Below are 19,158 nucleotides of genomic sequence, written 5' to 3'. Positions count from 1 at the left end.
TGTTTCAAACTTCCAATAGCTTGCTTCTTCAGTTCTATTGTCTTCTAGTTCTATGTTGATTTTTGATGAGTTTATGTGGCTTAATATTGATTTTTTATTACTTAATGTGACTTGATGTTGATTTGTGATGACTTGATGTTGCTTAATATTGATTTTTTATGACTTGATGTGGTTTAATGCTGATTTTTTATGATATAAGGAACATATTGTAGCATACTAAATAATGTTAGAAAAGAGGGGAAATTGTTACAGATATTCACTCTCTCAAGTTGAATGGGGCTCCTGGGCCGGATGGATTCAGTATGGGTTTCTTTTTATCTTCTTGGGATATCATCAAAGAAGACCTCATTAAGGCTATCAGAAGTTTCTTCCTCAACCCAAGTCAAATCAAAGGAATAAACCTCACTTTTCTCTGTCTCATCCCTAAGAAGGAGGGTGCCTCAGTAATGTCGGACTTTAGGCCTATTGCCCTTTGCAACCTGCTATACAAGTTTATTGCCAAAATCCTTGCTCTTAGAATCAAGACTGTTGTGGATCTTCTTGTCTGTGAAAACCAATCGGCCTTCATTCCAGGCAGAAATATCACTGAAAATATTTTGCTTTGCAATGAGATTGTTTGAGGATTTGAAAGAAAGAACCACTCCCCAGCTGCCCTGATGAAGATTGACATCCACAAAGCATTAGACTCCTTACGTTGGGATTTTATTGACAAGGTACTAGTCAAGATGGGTTTCCCTCCAGCCTTCATCCATTGGATCCATTGCTGCATATCTTCTCCTCGGTTCTCAGTTCTAGTCAATGGTAGCCCAACAGGTTAATTTGCTTCCATCGGTGGGTATACGTCAAGGCTGTCCCCTATCTCCCTACATCTTCACCTTGGCTCTTGAAGTTTTATCTCGTGATATCCAAATCTGCACTGATCAGCAGCTCATTTCTCCAATCCGCAAGTGCAAAGCCCTCAAGCTCTCCCATTTGGCTTTCGCAAATGACCTTATGATTTTCTCTAAAGCCTCCGTCGCCTCTTTCGAGGCTATTATGCAATGCCTTCAGCAATTCCAAGACCTTTCGGGCCTCCTGATCAACCCAACAAAGTTTCTCCTATTCCTTGTTGGAGTCACCGAATTGGAAAAAGAGGCTATGATAGGAAAATGTGGGTTCCTTGTTGGTCAGCTTCCGGTTAAATATTTGGGTTTGCCTTTGATACCGGCCAGGCTGTCCGCTCATCACTGCACTCCAATGCTTGATCTCATCAGGAAAAGGCTTCAACTTTGGAAAGGCAAACTTCTTTCACTCGCGGGGCGATTGGTTCTCATCAAATCAGTTTTGCAATCTTGTTACATTTATTAGTCTGGGATCTATGGGCTTCCTCACTCCACCATCAAGTTTCTGGAATCCCTTATGTCCTCCTTCCTTGGGAAAGGTTCTGATTCTACAAGATTTCTCCGGCCCATTAGTTGGGATTCAGTTTGTCTTCCGCTGGAAGGAGGAGGTTTGGGCATTAGAAGGATAGGAGGTGAATTCCGCTGGCATAATCAAGCTGATATGGAAGATTGCTTCTAGACAAAGGAGTATTTGGGTGGATTGGATTTACTCGGGCCTCCTCCGATCCAATTCTATTTGGACAGTCTCAGCCTCTTTAGATGCTTTTGAGTTTGGCGCAAGATCCTATCTAATCGCTCTTCTGTTCTTGGAGCTATCCACTCTTGCATTGGTGATGGAGCATCCACCTCGCTATGGCTTGATCATTGGCACCCTTTGGGAATTCTTCTTCATTAAGTAAGCTCTAGAACTATCTATGGTTCTGATCTCTCTCAAACCTCTTTGGTGGCTGATATTCTTGATCCGAGTGGCTGGTCTGCCCAGTCCTCCTCCAGCCCTGCCCTTAATAATATTTGGAATATCTTGCCTTCTATCTCTAGGAGACCCCATAATAGAGGTGCTTGTGTTACTTGGCTGCCGAATTCTTTGGGCTCCTTCAATTCCAAAGCTGCTTGGGATCACATCCGCTCGCGCAGCCCTCTTGCCCCTTGGAGGAATCTGGTTTGGTTCAAGCACCACATCCCCCGCCACTGCTTTACGACATGGAAAGTTTTTTCAGATTGTCTTCCAACGCAGTCCTTCCTTCGGCACCAGCATATTGCGGTCTCCCCAAGCTATGATCTTTGTTGGAATGCGGTTGAGGACTCAAACCATCTTTTCTTTGCTTGTCCTTTCTCATCCTCTATATGGAAAGGCATCCTAGCAAAATGCTGGCCAAGAAACCGTAGGATTCTTCCTTTTGACAGAGAACGGGTTTGGGTTGATATGACTTTTGGTGGCCATTCCCTTCGTGACACGGTCGGAAAACTGGCTTTTGTGCTGTCATCAATCAAATTTGGATGGAACGCAATATCACGAAATGGACTAACAAATCCCACTCTCATCAGCAGATTTGGGATTCCATTTTCTTTGAGATTAAAGCTAAACTTAGCTCGTCTGCCCCCTCCACTTGTGTTGATACCCCAAGGAACAGGTTCATTGTTGTTTCCTGGGAGCTTACCTCTATCTCTCTTCGGGCTTCTAACTCCTCTGCCTGAGTTTTTGCCTATTATGTACTTTATTTTTTTTCTTCTCCTCTCCCTCCTAATTTGAGGGCTGCTGTATTTCTCTTTCTCTTTGGTAATGAATTTTTTATTCACCCAAAAAAAAAATAACACTTGGAAGCCTAGGCGGGCGCCTTGTCGCCTAAGCGCTTAGGCACCCCTCTACCGCCTTAGGCCGCCTTGCCGCCTTGACAACTATGCAACACACCTCCAGTGGCAATGAGCAGTGGCCTCCATCAAAGGAATCATAATAGCAGCATCTTCAACAACAGAGAAAGTCAAGGTTGTAGAGGTCGGAAGAATTGCGGCTGCTTCAGCTCCAGTCTGGCAACGTTGCTCTCACAGAATCAATCCCTTTCTTTCTTCCTTTCTGAAATTATCCATAGCACATAAATCTGAGAATAGAACACAACAGGAGGTGGCCCAGGGCCTGGATTCATATTTCTCAGATCTTAAATTCTGAAAAGGGGGAAGTGGAAAAAAAGGAAAAACGAAGACATGGAGAGTAACAGAGTCGGCAGTGGTGTTGGCGTCATCGTCACCCAAACTCATCAACAAACCCAAGACCAGGCCAAGAACGAGGCCAAAGATCAACAGAAATCTCTCTCTCTCAGCAGAGGGTAATAGATGGGGAATTTACAGGGGATGGGGGGCCGGAAGTTGTAGGAGAGGGAAGAGTGGGGGTGCAGTTGGAGTGGTCGGACTGAATTAGAGTGCTGACGAAATTTGATCGGATGAGAGAGAGGACAAGGGACATTGGAGCAGGAGTTGGAGGATGCATGCGTGATTTGAGGAGGGATAGGAAAAAGATAGTAAATTTACATCCTTAGCTCTTTTAAGTAACTGATACGTCAACTCATAGGGGGCAAAATTGTATGGTCACAAATTCTGTTTGTAACCTTCTTCGTTACAAACAGACACACCCAATAGAAAAAGAGGGTGAAGAATAACATAGAAAGGGGAGTGGAGAGAAATGGCATCCTTCACATGACCACCTCATTTCCTGACAATGATAACATTTGTTTTAATATATCATCTAAAAACCACAACCCCTATCTACCAAGAAGTTTGAGCGATGACAAAAAGTGGCACAGACAAAATAAGTCACTAGAACCATGCATTAAGTTATCTAGGAAACAAAAAAAAGATCCATTCTAAGCCCTAAAAGAAGGAAGAAAATAATAATGTCGCAAAATCAACAATTATTTCTGCCATTATATCATACCAATCTTATTTATTTGTCTCTTTATCTTAATAAGCAGAATATGCAAAGACTATTGTTACTCTTAATACTTTTCTTGTTTAGTTCTTACGAGCTTCAGATAAAAAGAGTCGGAGGAAAATGCTAGTTTCCAAAGAAGATAAGAGTGTTCTGTGCATGAATAAACCATACTGCTTTTGCATGTAAAGATGTCATAATGATCATTTATTTTTCAACTTTCAGTTCAAGAAAGAACTTCAGAAAAGAATAAGAAAATTACATCCAGCAGAAGATGGAGATAGTTGTTAAGAATCTCCTTTTCTTTAACATATGAAAAATGATATGCGTAATCAAATGAAAGCAACAAAAAAAATTGTAGACCTAATAAGTTTTGCTCTACTGAAGGTGAAGGTAACGTTCACCAGTATCAATAAATATGCACATAAACAAGCAAAAGAAAAGCTGATATCAGAAATAAAACCATCCACAAAAATTGGAAAATAGAAAGAACAGAAATACCAGTTTCATGAGAAATTCAAAACTCAAATGGGATACCAAGCATACCTCCAAAGAAGAGCTGCCTACTTCTCTTCCTAGGACCTTGAGAAGAGGACCGCTCCGTTTTTGCATTTGTTACTTCAGTTTCAGTTTTTCCTTTAACATTACTCAAACTAAGTCCTTCTTCAGTGCCACTACATGCTTCCCTAACATCATCAAAATGATTGTTATCAATTTCATCAACTTTTGGCTTCTTTCTGTGAATCTTTTTCCCTTTACGTGGAACTTCTACCGTAGCAGCACCTTCAGCATCCATCCGGTAATTAGCATCTCTGATGAATTCTCCATTTTCTGCTTCCCTACTTCCAAGACTTCCTTCCAAACAGTCTTCATCCGTTGCAGTTGCAGTACCAACAAGCTTTGCACTGGCCCTCTCTGATTCAGCATGCTAAAATCCATAGACAGGTTGTAAAGCATTTAACATTTTTTCAGCAACATTAGCAGACAAACTAACACAACCAATAGCTGAAGAAGCAAATAATTACCATTCTTTCACCATTCTGTAAAGATGATCTCATACGCCCTATTCTTCTATTTGGTGTTTGAGAAAATTGAGGAGAGCTGCCTCTTTGTGAAGCCTCTGCTAGAGCTAATGCTACATCATGGGCAACATCATCGTCATTGGCATCTACATATGATCTCAGACCTTGTTTATTTGGTGATAGAAACTTGTCCCTGTCATCTCTATTATAGGTAAATGAAACGGGGAAGCGAGGGGTCCTTTTCCCCTTAGCACGAGGTTGGCTACCTACAAAAGATTTAAGAAGCAATGCATATAAGCTAGAACACCTTTATAATTCAATTAATATGATAGAGAAATGAAAGTTACTCCATAGATCACCTAACATATGACAAGAACAAAGGGCACAGTTTATTTACTTCCTAGCAAGGAACAAGAAGAGCGCTGAAATCTCAATACGAAAAATTTCATAACCCAGCACACAATTTGCTCTCTATGCTTTCATGAGGGAAAAAAGCTACATTATGATATTCAATAATCGCATGTGCACAATTTATATATAAACAAAAAGCAACATTCTTTAGAGCAGTATTTAGAAGTTTAGCAGCATTTCTGGGTTAAGGACATACCTATCCAAGAATTCTTTTGCTAGGGTAGGTAATGTCGGCCAGGACATGATTTAGAGTGGTGTTAGTTGTATGATATTTAGAGCTACACAGATTCCATTTGATTATATTCGGATACGGATTGGGATCAGTTCTAGATTAATGTAGAAGGGGTTCACAAAGAAGTGAAGAACCACTATACAGTAGGATTGTTAATAGTTACAGCAGATAATCAATAATGGAAGCAAATCGGAACTAGAAGGTAAACACCAAAATAGAAGGTAACAAATGCTAGGTAATCCAGCCAGCAGTTTGGAATCAAACTAGAATCGAATGGAGCCAGGGCTGGGTAGGTCTTGTGTTCCAAATCTCAGCCAGTTCTGATGGCTAACAAGGGAGATATAAAGGGAATCCCAAGATAGAAGGTTAGGACAGATCTCCCAAACCAGTGGAATTTAGAACACCAAATTTGGGATCAAGTGTAGCCCTGATTGTGTGATTCTGCTCTACAAACCTCTGCTGAGTATGAGCCTTGGTTGTAGAGATATTAGCACTTGAAGTTTGCTGGAAAATCTGGGCAGAAACTGGAATCGCAGGACTGCATCCCTCTGTTGATGGGAGGCACTAGCAGCAATTCACAGGGATGATTAGTGGCTGATTAGGTCTTCAAGAGTATCGCACAGTAGCAGGTTGGAGTGTCTCAGCAGCAGCAACAGCAAAGGAGACCGAGTAGGGTAGGAGGAGAAGATAAGGGGGGACAAGGAGATTCGGCTCTCTCAGCCCTTCGGGTTTCGGCTCTCAACAGCCCTTCATGTCACACACTTTGACAGGAAACTTTCTCAAAGCAATATTCAACTTCATTAAATCGTGGGGTGGTTGGGTCCTAAAAGCCTTACATATAAATAGAGGGCAATAGCTTGCCTCTCAAGTTACAAAGAAATATAAACTATCCTTGACAATGTTCAAAAATTAGAAACTAGGAAATAGAAACTAAACTAAGAATTAGAAACATAACATGACAAGGTTTCTAAAATATAAACTATGAAATTAGAAACAAATAACTTAAAATAGAAACTAAACTAAACTCCTAAATCCCCACGCATAGACAAAATTGACCCTTCTAAAAAAGTCTTCACACGATCTGGTCTTGGGCCCCACAGGTCTTCTAGTAGCATTCCCACCAAGGCAATATGGGGCTGTGACACTGTTCACGTGAACAGTGTTTTGGCCTCTTCTTCTTCATGTTTTGATCTACATCTGTTAGAATATATGGGCCAGAATACCGTAGGGGTATTCTGGTCCTTTTTCCCACTTTCTCCCTCTTTATTTTCTGTTTTTATTATTCTGTAATTTGCCTTTTATTTCTGTATTTTTCCCCTTGTCAATCTCTATTAGAATAGACAAGGGGAGCACTCCTAGTTTGACTAGGAGTGTGCATTCCTAGTTGTTTCTATTTCTGTTATTAGCACTCCTACTTTGATTAGGAGTTGTACTCTTTGATTCTATTACTATAAATAAAGGGCTAAGTGATAGGATTAATCACTTAAGCATTAATCAACTAGTTATTCTCTCTACATGGTATCAGAGCAGGCAGGGGTCACGGTATCGAGTCCCCCTGGGAGCGGGCAGGTGTTAAAAAATTATTTATCCACCCGTGTCCCCTTTTGGATAGTCCGCCGTGTTAAAAGCTCCTGTATGATATACATATTGTTTCCTCTCTTTCCTACAAGGTCGGCCTTTTAGAGGAAGCGGTTTCTACATGGTATCACAGCCACGATTGATCTAACCTAAATTTTTTTTTCCCACCCTCCCATCGTGTTCTCTTCTCCGTCCCCTCCCTCTCGCTCTCTTTTCTCTTCCTTCTCCTTGCTTCTTCTCCTTATCTAAGGGCAGCACTGCAGAGGTGATCTTATGATCTAGTTGCTGCCCCTTCTCACCTCTTTTTTTTCCTAATTCATGACCTAATTTTCCTGTTCGATGGCTGCTGCTGGTTCCCTCTTGCGGAAATTAGAGCTTCCAAATTTTATTGCAGATCAGGCCTGAGTTTATTGGGACTGCTTCTCCCTATATTGGAGCACTTCTGTGACACTGGACTACTGTTTTCCAGCCTCATATTGGTACTGAAGACCCCTTCTCCCATTCGATCTCTTGTTTTCAGGGTTTTCCTACAACAAAACCCTGAGCCTTATCGATATTGGGATTAGGGCTGATTACAGTTGCTGTTTGTTTTTGGTTTTATTCTTCATCAAAGGCATACCCTGCAGGCTCTTGGACTGATTCACCTGGCTTCATCTGCAGCATAGTTTTTTGGTTTACTCTCCCCCCATCGATTGCTCTTTTTTTTTGGGTTTCTTCCAAACCCTAACTTAATCAATATTGGGGAGGGCTCCTTGTTTGCTGCTGGTTTTTTGGGTGGTGTGTTTTCCATCCCTGGTTTGGCTTCTTCAGTGGCTTTCTCTGCTGATCAGCTCCTCTCTGCACTATGGGTGACTCCACTGATATCTCCACTGCCACATCTGATCAGGTTACCAATGACAAGTGTGATTTTCGTGATCTCCACCCTAACCCTATCAAGTTAGACGGCAGCAACTATCTTCTATGGTCTCGATCAGCCTCTTTTGCTATTGCTGGTCGTGGCCTCACTGATTATATTGATGGGATTATTCCTATGCCGACTACCCCTGGTGCTGCCCGGACTAAATGGCTAGCCCACAATGGTCTTCTTATGTCCTATTTGGTTGATTCTATGACTTCAGATCTTGCACAGGGTTTTCTTTTACTTGATACGGCTTCTCAGATTTGGGCAGCATGTAAGGAGACATATGGGCAGCTTGGTACTGATGCTCAGGTTTATGAGCTTCGCAAGAAGGTTCTTCATACTACTCAAGGGGACCTAACTGTGTCTAAATATTATGCCACTCTCCGCAGCCTCTGGCAGCAATTGGACCATTTTTCAGATTATCACCCTGATACCGCTGCCAACATAGTTGCATATAAGAAGCATGTTGACAAGATTCGGGTTTATGACTTCTTGGCTGGGTTGAATGTTGAATATGACCAGATACGTGTTCAGGTGTTGGGCCATTCACCTTTTCCCACACTTGAACAATCCAATGCCCTGGTCTCTTCAGAAGAAAACCGCAGGGCTGCTATGTTATATCCTCCTGTTTCGACAAATCGGCTCTCCAGACTGCTGCCCCTATTGGTACGTTATCTGTTGGTAGTTCTACTTCCAGTCCTATTACATGTGACCACTGCCACAAGCCTTATCACACCAAGGACAAATGCTGGAAGCTTCATGGGAAACCAGCTAACTTTGAAGCCAAGCGGGCTCCCAAGAAAAAACCTAAGAGCAAGGCACATCAATCTGAATCTGTTGCTACAACCCCAGCTACGGACATTGCTCTATCCCAGGACGATCTACAGGCTTTCCTGCGTGTACTAAGGTCTTCCGCTGCTGCGGCCTCTACTACTTCCGCTGCTACTGCCAATTCCTCGACTCCTTCAGGTTCTTATTTTGCCCGGTCAGGTATCCCTTTTGGTGGTCATTGTGCTTCTGTAGCTTCCCATCCCTGGATAATTGATTCCGGAGCTACGGATCACATGACTGGCTCTTCTAGCTTATTTTATAGATACTCTCCCACTTCTGGGAAAGACAAGGTCAAAGTGGTTGATGGTTCCCTTTCCTCTATCTCTGGAAAAGGGATCATCAACTGCACTTCAAACCTCCCTTTGTCTTCTGTTTTACATATCCCTAATTTTACTACTAACCTCCTTTCCATTAGTAGTATTACTCGTGATCTTAGCTGCAAGGTAACCTTTTTTCCTTCCCATTGTATTTTTCAGGATCTGGCGTTTGGGAAGACGATTGGATTGGGTAAAGTTCACAGTGGGTTGTATCTGCTTGATGATGGTCATCTCTCTCCACCGCTAACTTCTCCACTACATCAGAACTCCTTGGTCTCTTCTGAACTTTACCAATGGCACTCTAGATTAGGTCACCCTCCATTAGGAATTTTAGCACATTTATTTCCTTCTTTAGTCACCAAATGTAATAAGGATAACTTTTTTTGTGAGGCTTGTGTTCTGGCCAAACAGACACGTGCAACTTTTTCTTTATCAAATAAAAGGAGTTCTTCTTGTTTTAATTTGGTGCATTCTGATGTTTGGGGACCTAGTCGTAAGACCTCTATTTCTGGCCACCGTTGGTTTGTCTCATTTATTGATTGTCATTCTCATAATACTTGGATTTATCTTCTTCAGTCTAAAAACCAAGTTTTTTCTTGCTTTCAACATTTTCACAAAATGATCCAGACCCAATTCCAGGCCACTCTTAAGGGTTTACGGAGTGATAATGGCACTGAATATAAAGAATCCCAATTTCAACAGTACCTTGCTGATCATGGGATTATACATCAGACTAGTTGTGTTGATACCCCAGCCCAAAACGGTGTGGCTGAAAGAAAGAATCGCCACTTGTTGGAAGTGGCCAGAGCTTTAATGTTTACCCGCCATGTTCCATCCCAATATTGGGGTGATGCTATTCTCACTGGAGCTTACCTTATTAATAGGTTACCTTCACGGGTTCTGGATTCCCGTAGCCCCGCTGACCTTTTACTTGGTGATTCCTCTTTTGTGGTCCCTCCCAAGGTCTTTGATTGTGTCTGTTATGCTAGGGATACTCATTCCCCTGGCAAACTTGAACCCCGGGGGTTGAGGTGTATTTTTTTGGGTTATTCTCCAACCCAGAAAGGTTACAAGTGTTACCACCCTCCTACCCGCCGTACTATGGTCAGTATGGATGTGGTTTTCCATGAAACTCTATCCTATTATTCTTCTCCGCCTCTTCAGGGGGAGCACTCTAGTGAAGATGTGGTTCATCCTCTTGGGTTTCCCTTCCCAGCATCACCTATAGCCACCAACCAGCCTCCCATAACTGCTGTCCAGCCTCCCATGGCTGCTGCCCAGCCTCCAGTGGCTGCTGTCCAGCCTCCCGAGGCTGCTGTCCCTTCACCTGGGGGGATTCCAATACAAGGGGAGACCTTGGAAATAGGTGGTGGTAATGTTCCTACTCAGGGGGAGCTGACTCCAGTACAGAGGACCATTCGTAACTTTCAGAGGACCATTGACAATTCCACCATTCTCACTTATAACCGGAGATGTTCTAACAGAGGGCAGAATCAGTCTATTGCAACACCGATACCCATCCAGTTGCCGCCTCAGGATCCAGATCCTCCTCCTGGTGAGCCCTCCTCTTCTGATCTACCCATCGCACATCGCAAAGGTACCAGGACCTGCACTTTACATCCTATTTCCCATTTTGTTTCTTATAGTTCTCTTTCTCCTTCTTTTCGTACTTTTGTTTCCTCCCTTTCTTCTGTTTCCATTCCTAAAAATTGGCAGGAAGCATCTACAGATGGGAAGTGGAAGGCAGTAATGTTGGGAGAAATGAGAGCATTGAACAAAAACAATACGTGGGATCTTGTAGCTCTTCCTCCAGGGAAAAAACCAGTGGGTTGTAAATGAGTGTTTGTGGTCAAGCAGAAGGCAGATGGTACAGTGGATCAGTACAAGGCACGTCTAGTTGCTAAAGGCTTCACTCAGACATATGGCATTGACTACCAGGAGACACCGGCAAAGCAATGCTGATCATACCTTGTTCATCAAACGTATGGGTGATAGGGTTACTCTCCTCATAGTTTATGTTGATGATATTGTAGTGACCGGCAATGATGGTGATGAGATAAAAAGGTTGAAGCTGTTTCTTGGCCGTGAGTTTGAAATTAAGGATCTGGGGACTCTAAAATATTTTCTAGGGATAGAGGTTGCTCGCTCTTCAAAGGGCATATTTCTGTCTCAGAGAAAGTATGTCTTGGATCTACCATCTGAAACTGGGCTGCTAGGGTGTCATCCTTCAGACACTCCCATAGAAGCTACGACAAGACTCAAGGAGAAAGAAGGCACACCAGTTGACAAAGGTCGTTATCAGCTGTTGGTCGGCAAACTTATTTACCTATCTCACACTCGGCCAGACATTGCCATTGCAGTTAGTATGGTCAGCCAGTTTATGCATGACCCTTATTCTTCTCATATGGAGGTGGTTCTTCGCATCTTACGATACTTGAAGTCTGCTCCGGGCCAAGGAATTCTTTTATCTTCCAATGGTCATCTGAAGGTTGAAGCATACACTGATGCAGATTGAGCTGGTTCATGTGATCGGAAGTCCATCTCTGAATATTGCTCTTTTGTAGGAGGTAACCTCATCACCTGGCGTAGTAAGAAACAGAATGTGGTGGCTAGGTCCAGTGCTGAGGCTGAATTCCGTGCGATGGCGCATGGCATCTGTGAATTGTTGTGGCTTAAAGGGTTGTTGCAAGATATTGGGGTTGCTGTCCAACTTCCAATGATGTTATATTGTGACAATAAGGCTGCCATAAGCATCGCTCATAATCCTGTCCAACTTGATCGTACAAAACATGTGGAGGTAGACCAACATTTCATCAAGGAGAAACTTGAAGCTGGACTAATCTGTGTTCCCTATGTGAAGTCTACTGATCAACTGGCTGATGTGTTCACAAAGGGTCTGAGTGGCAAAGTGTTTCGTCCTTTTCTAGCCAAGTTGGGCATATGCGACATCTTTGCACCAACTTGAGGGGGAGTGTTAGAATATATGGGCCAGAATACCGTAGGGGTATTCTGGTCCTTTTTCCCACTTTATCTCCCACTTTCTCCCTCTTTATTTTCTGTTTTTATTATTCTGTAATTTGCCTTTTATTTCTGTATTTTTCCCCTTGTCGATCTCTATTAGAATAGACAAGGGGAGCACTCCTAGTTTGACTAGGAGTGTGCATTCCTAGTTGTTTCTATTTCTGTTATTAGCACTCCTACTTTGATTAGGAGTTGTACTCTTTGATTCTATTACTATAAATAAAGGGCTAAGTGATAGGATTAATCACTTAAGCATTAATCAACTAGTTATTCTCTCAACAACATCATAGATGCTCCCCAGTTTGGAACACATCATTTAGACAAAACGGAGAAAAGGCTAGCTGTATGGAAGTGGGGCAGTAGAAGGACCTTGAACATGTTACGATTTACCTTAGTGTTTAAAACCCTAATGATAGTTAAACTGGGGCCAATAGAATAGACATAAGGTACACCTAATGTTTTAGGCATTAACTTCGTATTGGTCATGGATGAAATGAAACCTAGGGAGGCCCAAGGTCGAAACCCAGTGTCGAAACCTCGAAACGAGATCCGTCATGACTCAATTTCGGCCCTCATTGAAACCAGGTCCAAAACCGAGATCTCGATCGACCAATCAGAGATCTCCTTTGGGATGGAGTTGATGATAGGAAATGAGAAGTTTCTTAAATTTAAAAGGTAAAAGTTTGTTTTAAAACCTACAAGATTGGGTTGTTCAGTTATAAGGCTATAAGCCCAATGCAAAAATTGAATAATGTTCTCATGCCTGTATGTTTATATAGGTTCAACAATAAGGCTTTATCTCCTTGGAAAGAAACTACACTATGCAAGTACAGTGTCTAATGGAGGGTAGGATTCTGAAGGAGTTTGTGGCCCTCATGGTCATGGTTTCAATCTGGAAAACACATTATGACGCATTATGACGATTTTCTATCAAGATCTGCTTTCCAGGTGTGTAAGAGACTAAGAGTTCTACTGTTCACTTTTGGGGTGATAAGTGGATACTGGAGGTCCGGATGGTAGATTATAGGACCTATTTCCCCTCGTATGGAGTCAGGCCACAATGAAAAGGGCCATGGTTAGTCATGTGCAAGATTTTAAGTATCGGTACACATCATACTACATCGGCCAAAACATATCGGTGGGTATCAATATGATACTTAAAAAACAAAAAAAGAAACAATTGTATCTTCCATGTATTGGCCGATACGGTACGATACAGGTAAGATACACTCGATACACCTCCTTTAAACCTGCAAAACAGAATTTGCAGGTTACATAGATACATATATTTTGTATTCTAGTATATTCTTGGTTTTTATGCACTGCATGTATTTTGATATCTATCACTAGAATTTTCTGATTAAAAATAAATTTGCATTCCTGGAATGTTCAAGTAGCAACCAATTTGAAGCAAAAAAGTAGGAAAAACATAAAAAACGTAAATAAACCACGAAAGAAAAGTTTGACCCAAACCAAATATTAAACTATGTTATTTGATTTTACCACCAGACCGCCGCTTCTTCAATAATGATAGGCACCCATAACTTGATGACATCGACTGGGAATGCAACAAATCTGGAAAATTTCCATCCGGCTTAGAGACATTAAGTTGAAATTTTCCTCGAGCATGTTTTTGAGGTTTTCGAGATATCACCGATGCATCATTACTTTCCCGATCACTATCACTCCCTCCCTGCCATTTACGATCCATTAACTTTAGATAATGCTATGAGGCAACAGCCCAAAGAGTAGTCAAGTATTAAAATGACTCAATCAGAAAAGCATTGGCCCAATACAAAATCTCAGATCAATTTTATATCAACAATGTGCTCCCTGAATACCAACATTATGGTAAGCAAATATTACAAATGAAACTGAGTGACTTAATCTATTGTCGTTTCAGAAAATCAAACAAATGAAAACATAGTGGTAAATGCCTATTACAAAGCCACAGAAAAAAACAAAAAGGAAAAGTAGGGAATATCAGACACATGTAAAGAGAAAGAAAAGAGTAGAACTGTAGAAGATCTAAACCTAGAAAGGATGAAACCTAAAAAGGCCTGGCTGTGAAGCGACAAATGCCCAAAAAGAAGTCCTATCTCCATATAAAAACACTGATACATAATTGACAAACCAATGAGACCAGTTACCGTAGAAATGGCAATACATAGTTGATTCATAGCCAAAACCCATAAAAAGGAAGAACTTTATAAAGTTGTTAAGTTCCATTTTGACATACTCCTTGCACCACATTTAAGGCATAATATGCTGCACCTAGTTATGTTCTCAGATGCAGTACTTTGACTACTTTCTCGGCGGAAAAACACTCCTGAACTGCAAACTTGAAGAGATTATAACAATAAACATTACAATGAGTCAAGTGCAAGTCAGTGTCTAGGGGCAGATCCATCAACTATTAAATCTTGGTATACAGGAGAGTACCAATATGGATCTGCTAACTAAGTGACGGGCACAAGGGCATATCAAATACAATGATTCTACTCAATTTCTACAGTAGCAAGCATGTTGATACTCTAGATGCATTTATTATATATATATCCAAAAATGAAAAAAAAAAAGTATACAATTAGGAACTAGTATGAAATTCTTCATGGTCCTCAGGGGTTGGTTATTTGTAAAATGCTGCCTTCCATGTTTTTTTTTTTGAGTGAATAAGAATTTCATTACCAAAAGGAAAGAGGGAAACAAGGGGCCACGAGGGGAAGAAAGCAAAATAAAAAGCCGGGCCCTAGCTTAGCTAGAGGCCAGCTGTAGCAACCATGGTACAAAATTTCGCGACATATCGCCGATATATCGCGAAATTTCGGTAATTTCAGTAGGGCCGAGACGAGATGGGCTTCCGAAATGAAAAAAGTTCAAATTTCGGCGATATTTCGGTATATTTCGGTAAATTTCGGTAAATGTCGGTATATTTCGGTAAATTTCATAGAAATACTTTGTGTATTGAGTATTGAACTATTGACTATTATGAAGTTTATGAGTTATGACTTATGCGCTTATGACTTTATGAGTTTAAACTTTAAACTAAAGGCTAAATTTGACTTTATTTTTGTTTCATTACTTTGTTTAAATTTCTTATTATGTCTTTTAGTACTTAAACAATATGTATTAACTATTTTATACAACAGGGTTCGACCGTATACAGTCAATCAAGGGTGCAAACCCAAAACACCACTTTGAGTTCATTTTTTTTGCAATATGAAGGTTTAAATGTGTTTATTTAGCTTAAATAAGGGTGTCCATGAAGTATTAGGCCTAGATATGGCCAAATACCCACCGAGATGGACTCCCGAAATATTGCAGAAAAAATACAATATTTCGACGAAATTTCGCTAAATTTTGGATATTTTGGATATCTCGGTAGGCCCGAGATACCGATATATCGCGAGATATAGTACTATGGTAGCAACAAAAGAAACATTTGAGAGGCCCCAGGAATCAACAATGAGCCTGTTCCTTGGGGTGTCAGAACAACTAGAAGGAGGAGCTAGCGATAACTTTGCTTTAATTTCAAAGGAAATGGAATCCCAAATCTTTGCTGCCTTCCATGTTATATTGGCATATTTTGGAAGAAGCAAGCCAAATGACCTTTTTTATGACCAGTCCCATGATGTGCAAACGGTAAGTGCATACATTGGGTCCATGCTTACAGATTGAGCTCCCTCTAACAACAACTCAACAGGAATAGTCACCAATGCTTCAGTTTCCCCTGCTCACACATTGGTGATTTTTATTATGAGAACATAAATTACCATTTGTAATTGTTACCGGGGGGGAAAAAATTAAAAGAACTGAAGATTCCTTCTCAATTTCCCAGAATTATTCTTAATTCAGCATAAAACCCCTAAAATAACCCAATAATATCTCTCACTCCATCGGTTCGATGTTCGAAACATGGGTCATCATCTCTACATTTATCAAGTAGTTAAGACTTAAGAAAGTTATCATGCTTCAACATTGCACTCATAAGCATGTCATAAAAATTTTGAATAAAAAAAAAGCATGAAAAGCCTTCATTGAGATCTGATTACCCACCAGAACATTATAGTGATCAGTCATCATTGCAATTAGTCCAACCACAGATGCTGCTCCCTCTGGAAGTGACAAGTATGCCTGAAAGCACAGCACATAGTCCAAGCTTTTTAAAAAAAAAAACGAGACCAAAGTATACCAAATAGATAAGCTCTTGGCTCACATACTGCCCATAATTTTTTAGTTTTCTCAGAACTTTTATGCAGGACCAAACTAGAAAAGTTGCATGAGCTTGTTTAAAAACATGCATGTGTTTTATCCACCTCTAAGTGGCATGTACCAAATGTTCAGTGCAGTTTGGAAATTCCAAAAAGGAGTCTTGGTGGACTAGGTTCAAGTCCTGCAGTATGGTTGGGGCCCAACTTTTGGTGTCAGACTTTGCTTTTGCAACTAAACAATGAGGCACACTGAACCTTGTAAGAAGAAAGCCAAAAATGAAATGGTCTAGTTCAGCACCATTATGTGCCAAAGCATATTTCAAACAGCTCCTTACAGCTCATAAGTGTGGCCGGCTATCAGGAAGGGGCAAAATAAAAGTCTTATTTTCATAAGCAATATAGTGCTTAAAAAACAACACAATGTTGGTAATTGTGCCAAACTGCCAATGGTACCACCTTGGGATATTTAGAAGTGTTTAATTCCTTATATGGTCATGGAGTTGGGGATTTCCATTCTCTGGTTATCTATTTTCTGGTTTAAGTTTAGTTGAGAGCATTTTTGTAATTTTGGAGAGGTGGGTTCTGGTAACTGAACTAATTACCAAGTTTCAGAGGGAGGCCTTTTTTTCCTGGATGAACAAAAGGGAGAGACTTTTGTTATTTAGAGTCAAATTAGAGAGAGTTCAGTATCTATTTTCTTTCTTAGAATTTAGAATCTAATTTTTATTTAAGTACTAGGTACCCATGGTTTTGGTACCAAAGGGAAATAGAATTCTCTCTATTTCCCACTGAATTTTTCCTCCCACTGTGACTTAAAACTTTCTTTCCATTGCAAAATCAAGGAAATCCCAATTAACGTTGTCAAAGACCACCTCAAGATCCAGTCTACAGGCAATCCTTGTCTAGATAACATACTCATGTCTTCAATGTATTCAATAGCCATCAAAATTTAGTCCAAAAATTTGATTTCCTTATACTATATTTTATCAACTATTACACAAATAGAAAAACTAGAAAGCTAAAAGGACAACTCATTTTGTTGTTGTAAAACACCCAATGCAAAAGGCTGCAGCCAACACCAGACATGAGAAGCAAAATAAAATAAAAAAATATTACATCAGAAAATGTGTTACAACTTACAACAATAATCTTGATATAGCTACTGATTACCATAGTTGTTAATGCTAAATTGAATCATAGAATCTAAATGAAGTCATATTGAATATAATCGGCATTCAAATCATAAATTATAGGATTCATAACAATTCCCAAAACAATAGGAAAGATACAAAAAAAAAACCAGAAATAAAAAATAACTAATTATCTACCTAATTTAATGCAGCACACTCAACGCAAGATCATGTAATGAAGACTCATACATGTATTAGAACATTATCACTGGGTTGTGAAGAAGAAAAACTCCAAAATCCACAATTCTTGCTCTTAGGAAGTCAAAAAAGGTAAATAGGATTCCTAAAACCCTTAGACAAATGTTTGAAGAGTTAAAGGAAGGAAAACAATAAAAGAAATTTAAAATAAATTTTTTGCATGACCAAATTTGACACATTCCAACTGAATCAACTCAATTAGGGACTCGGTTGTGATCCGTATAACTCACAAAAACCATCCAAATCGGACTGATTCAGTGTCTGAGTCTGAGAATGGGTACACATTCAAAGGAATCCTCTAAAAAGTGATTCAACACGGGTCTATGAATTTTTTGGGCAGTGAGCCACTGATTCACTTTGAATCATAGAATTCATCATCTAAATCGGTGGGATTTAACAAGAGAGCTGATTACAGGATAGAGGAATACTCCGCATTACACAATCATCATATTGTATCTCAAAATTTGAAAGCGTAAAAAAGAATAAAAATTATGAGGAGTTTTGTCAAATCTAGTCCATCGTATAAGGGAAATAATCAAGAGTCATGCTTACTTTATTCAAATTGTAAAGGGCCTCTACCATTTCCACAGATCTATGGCGTACCGCAGCAGCAACCTGTAAACCAATTTCAGCAATGATTACTAAAAGATTCCAAAATCTAAAATAACTAATTCATGAGAACAGACATGATCCTGACTTTACAAATAAGTAAATTTATCACAATCTACAAAGGAAACTCATACACAAGTGTAAACATTTTCTTTTAATTCATGCCGGGTACTTTTACAGAAACAGATAATAATATATATATATATATATATATATATATATATATATATATATATATATATATATATATATATATATATATATATATATATATATATATATATTCAAACATAATTGTAAAATAAGATAAAAAGAATTTAACCCCAAAAGGAGAGGAAAAACACAGCTGGCAATCCAATCTTTTGAAGTGCAACAATTCAAGATGACAAAAGATAGAGCGAACCTTCTTCCAATCTTTCCCATACTTCCGGTAGGCTTCATAAAACCGCACAAGCTCCTCCCTGCTCCACTGAGACCCTAACATATCAGACAATTTCCTCTTCTGCACGTTAAAGGATTGTGGTCAACATTATGGTGTGTTCATAAAGCCAAACTACTTTACCATTCAGTTGATCTTCATCACCCTGGAGTGCATAACAATCTACCATATCCAGAGGCTCCAATGAAGATCATCAGCATAAGTTAAAAGGCATTCTGACTAACATTGGACTCAATGATAGGGAGACAATGTGTCTGAAGAAAGAACCAGGGAAAGAGACCACCAGTTCTATATAACCAAATAAGCATAATTCTAGAATAAACACACACGCACACACACACACACACATAATGAAATCCCAGGGAATGAGATTTCTTCATAATTGGCCCTTCCTCCT

The 19,158-nt window shown here is 40.0% G+C and overlaps 1 protein-coding gene across 4 annotated transcripts in view; it reads right to left on the bottom strand.

Annotated features, from left to right (window-relative positions):
• LOC122656730 (protein ALWAYS EARLY 2-like) overlaps positions 1 to 19,158 on the bottom strand; it is a 65,330-nt gene that overhangs the window by 44,873 nt on the left and 1,299 nt on the right. For all 4 annotated transcript variants that reach the window (XR_006332153.1, XM_043851362.1, XM_043851361.1 and 1 more), the window contains exons 3-8: positions 18,726 to 18,824; positions 18,266 to 18,328; positions 16,171 to 16,248; positions 13,618 to 13,807; positions 4,827 to 5,089; positions 4,348 to 4,729 (exon numbers count right to left, since the gene is read on the bottom strand). Coding sequence is in view for 3 of the 4 variants with exons in the window: in XM_043851362.1 (XP_043707297.1) it covers positions 4,348 to 4,729; positions 4,827 to 5,089; positions 13,618 to 13,807; positions 16,171 to 16,248; positions 18,266 to 18,328; positions 18,726 to 18,824 (1,075 nt within the window). In the remaining variant the exon portion in view is untranslated. The remainder of the gene's footprint in view (positions 1 to 4,347; positions 4,730 to 4,826; positions 5,090 to 13,617; positions 13,808 to 16,170; positions 16,249 to 18,265; positions 18,329 to 18,725; positions 18,825 to 19,158) is intronic.

Source organism: Telopea speciosissima, chromosome 3 (genome assembly GCF_018873765.1).
Source record: "Telopea speciosissima isolate NSW1024214 ecotype Mountain lineage chromosome 3, Tspe_v1, whole genome shotgun sequence".
NCBI classification, from domain to species: domain Eukaryota; kingdom Viridiplantae; phylum Streptophyta; class Magnoliopsida; order Proteales; family Proteaceae; genus Telopea; species Telopea speciosissima.
The sequence above is the reverse complement of the archived record's forward strand: the minus strand, read 5'-3'. Positions and strand labels throughout refer to the sequence as shown.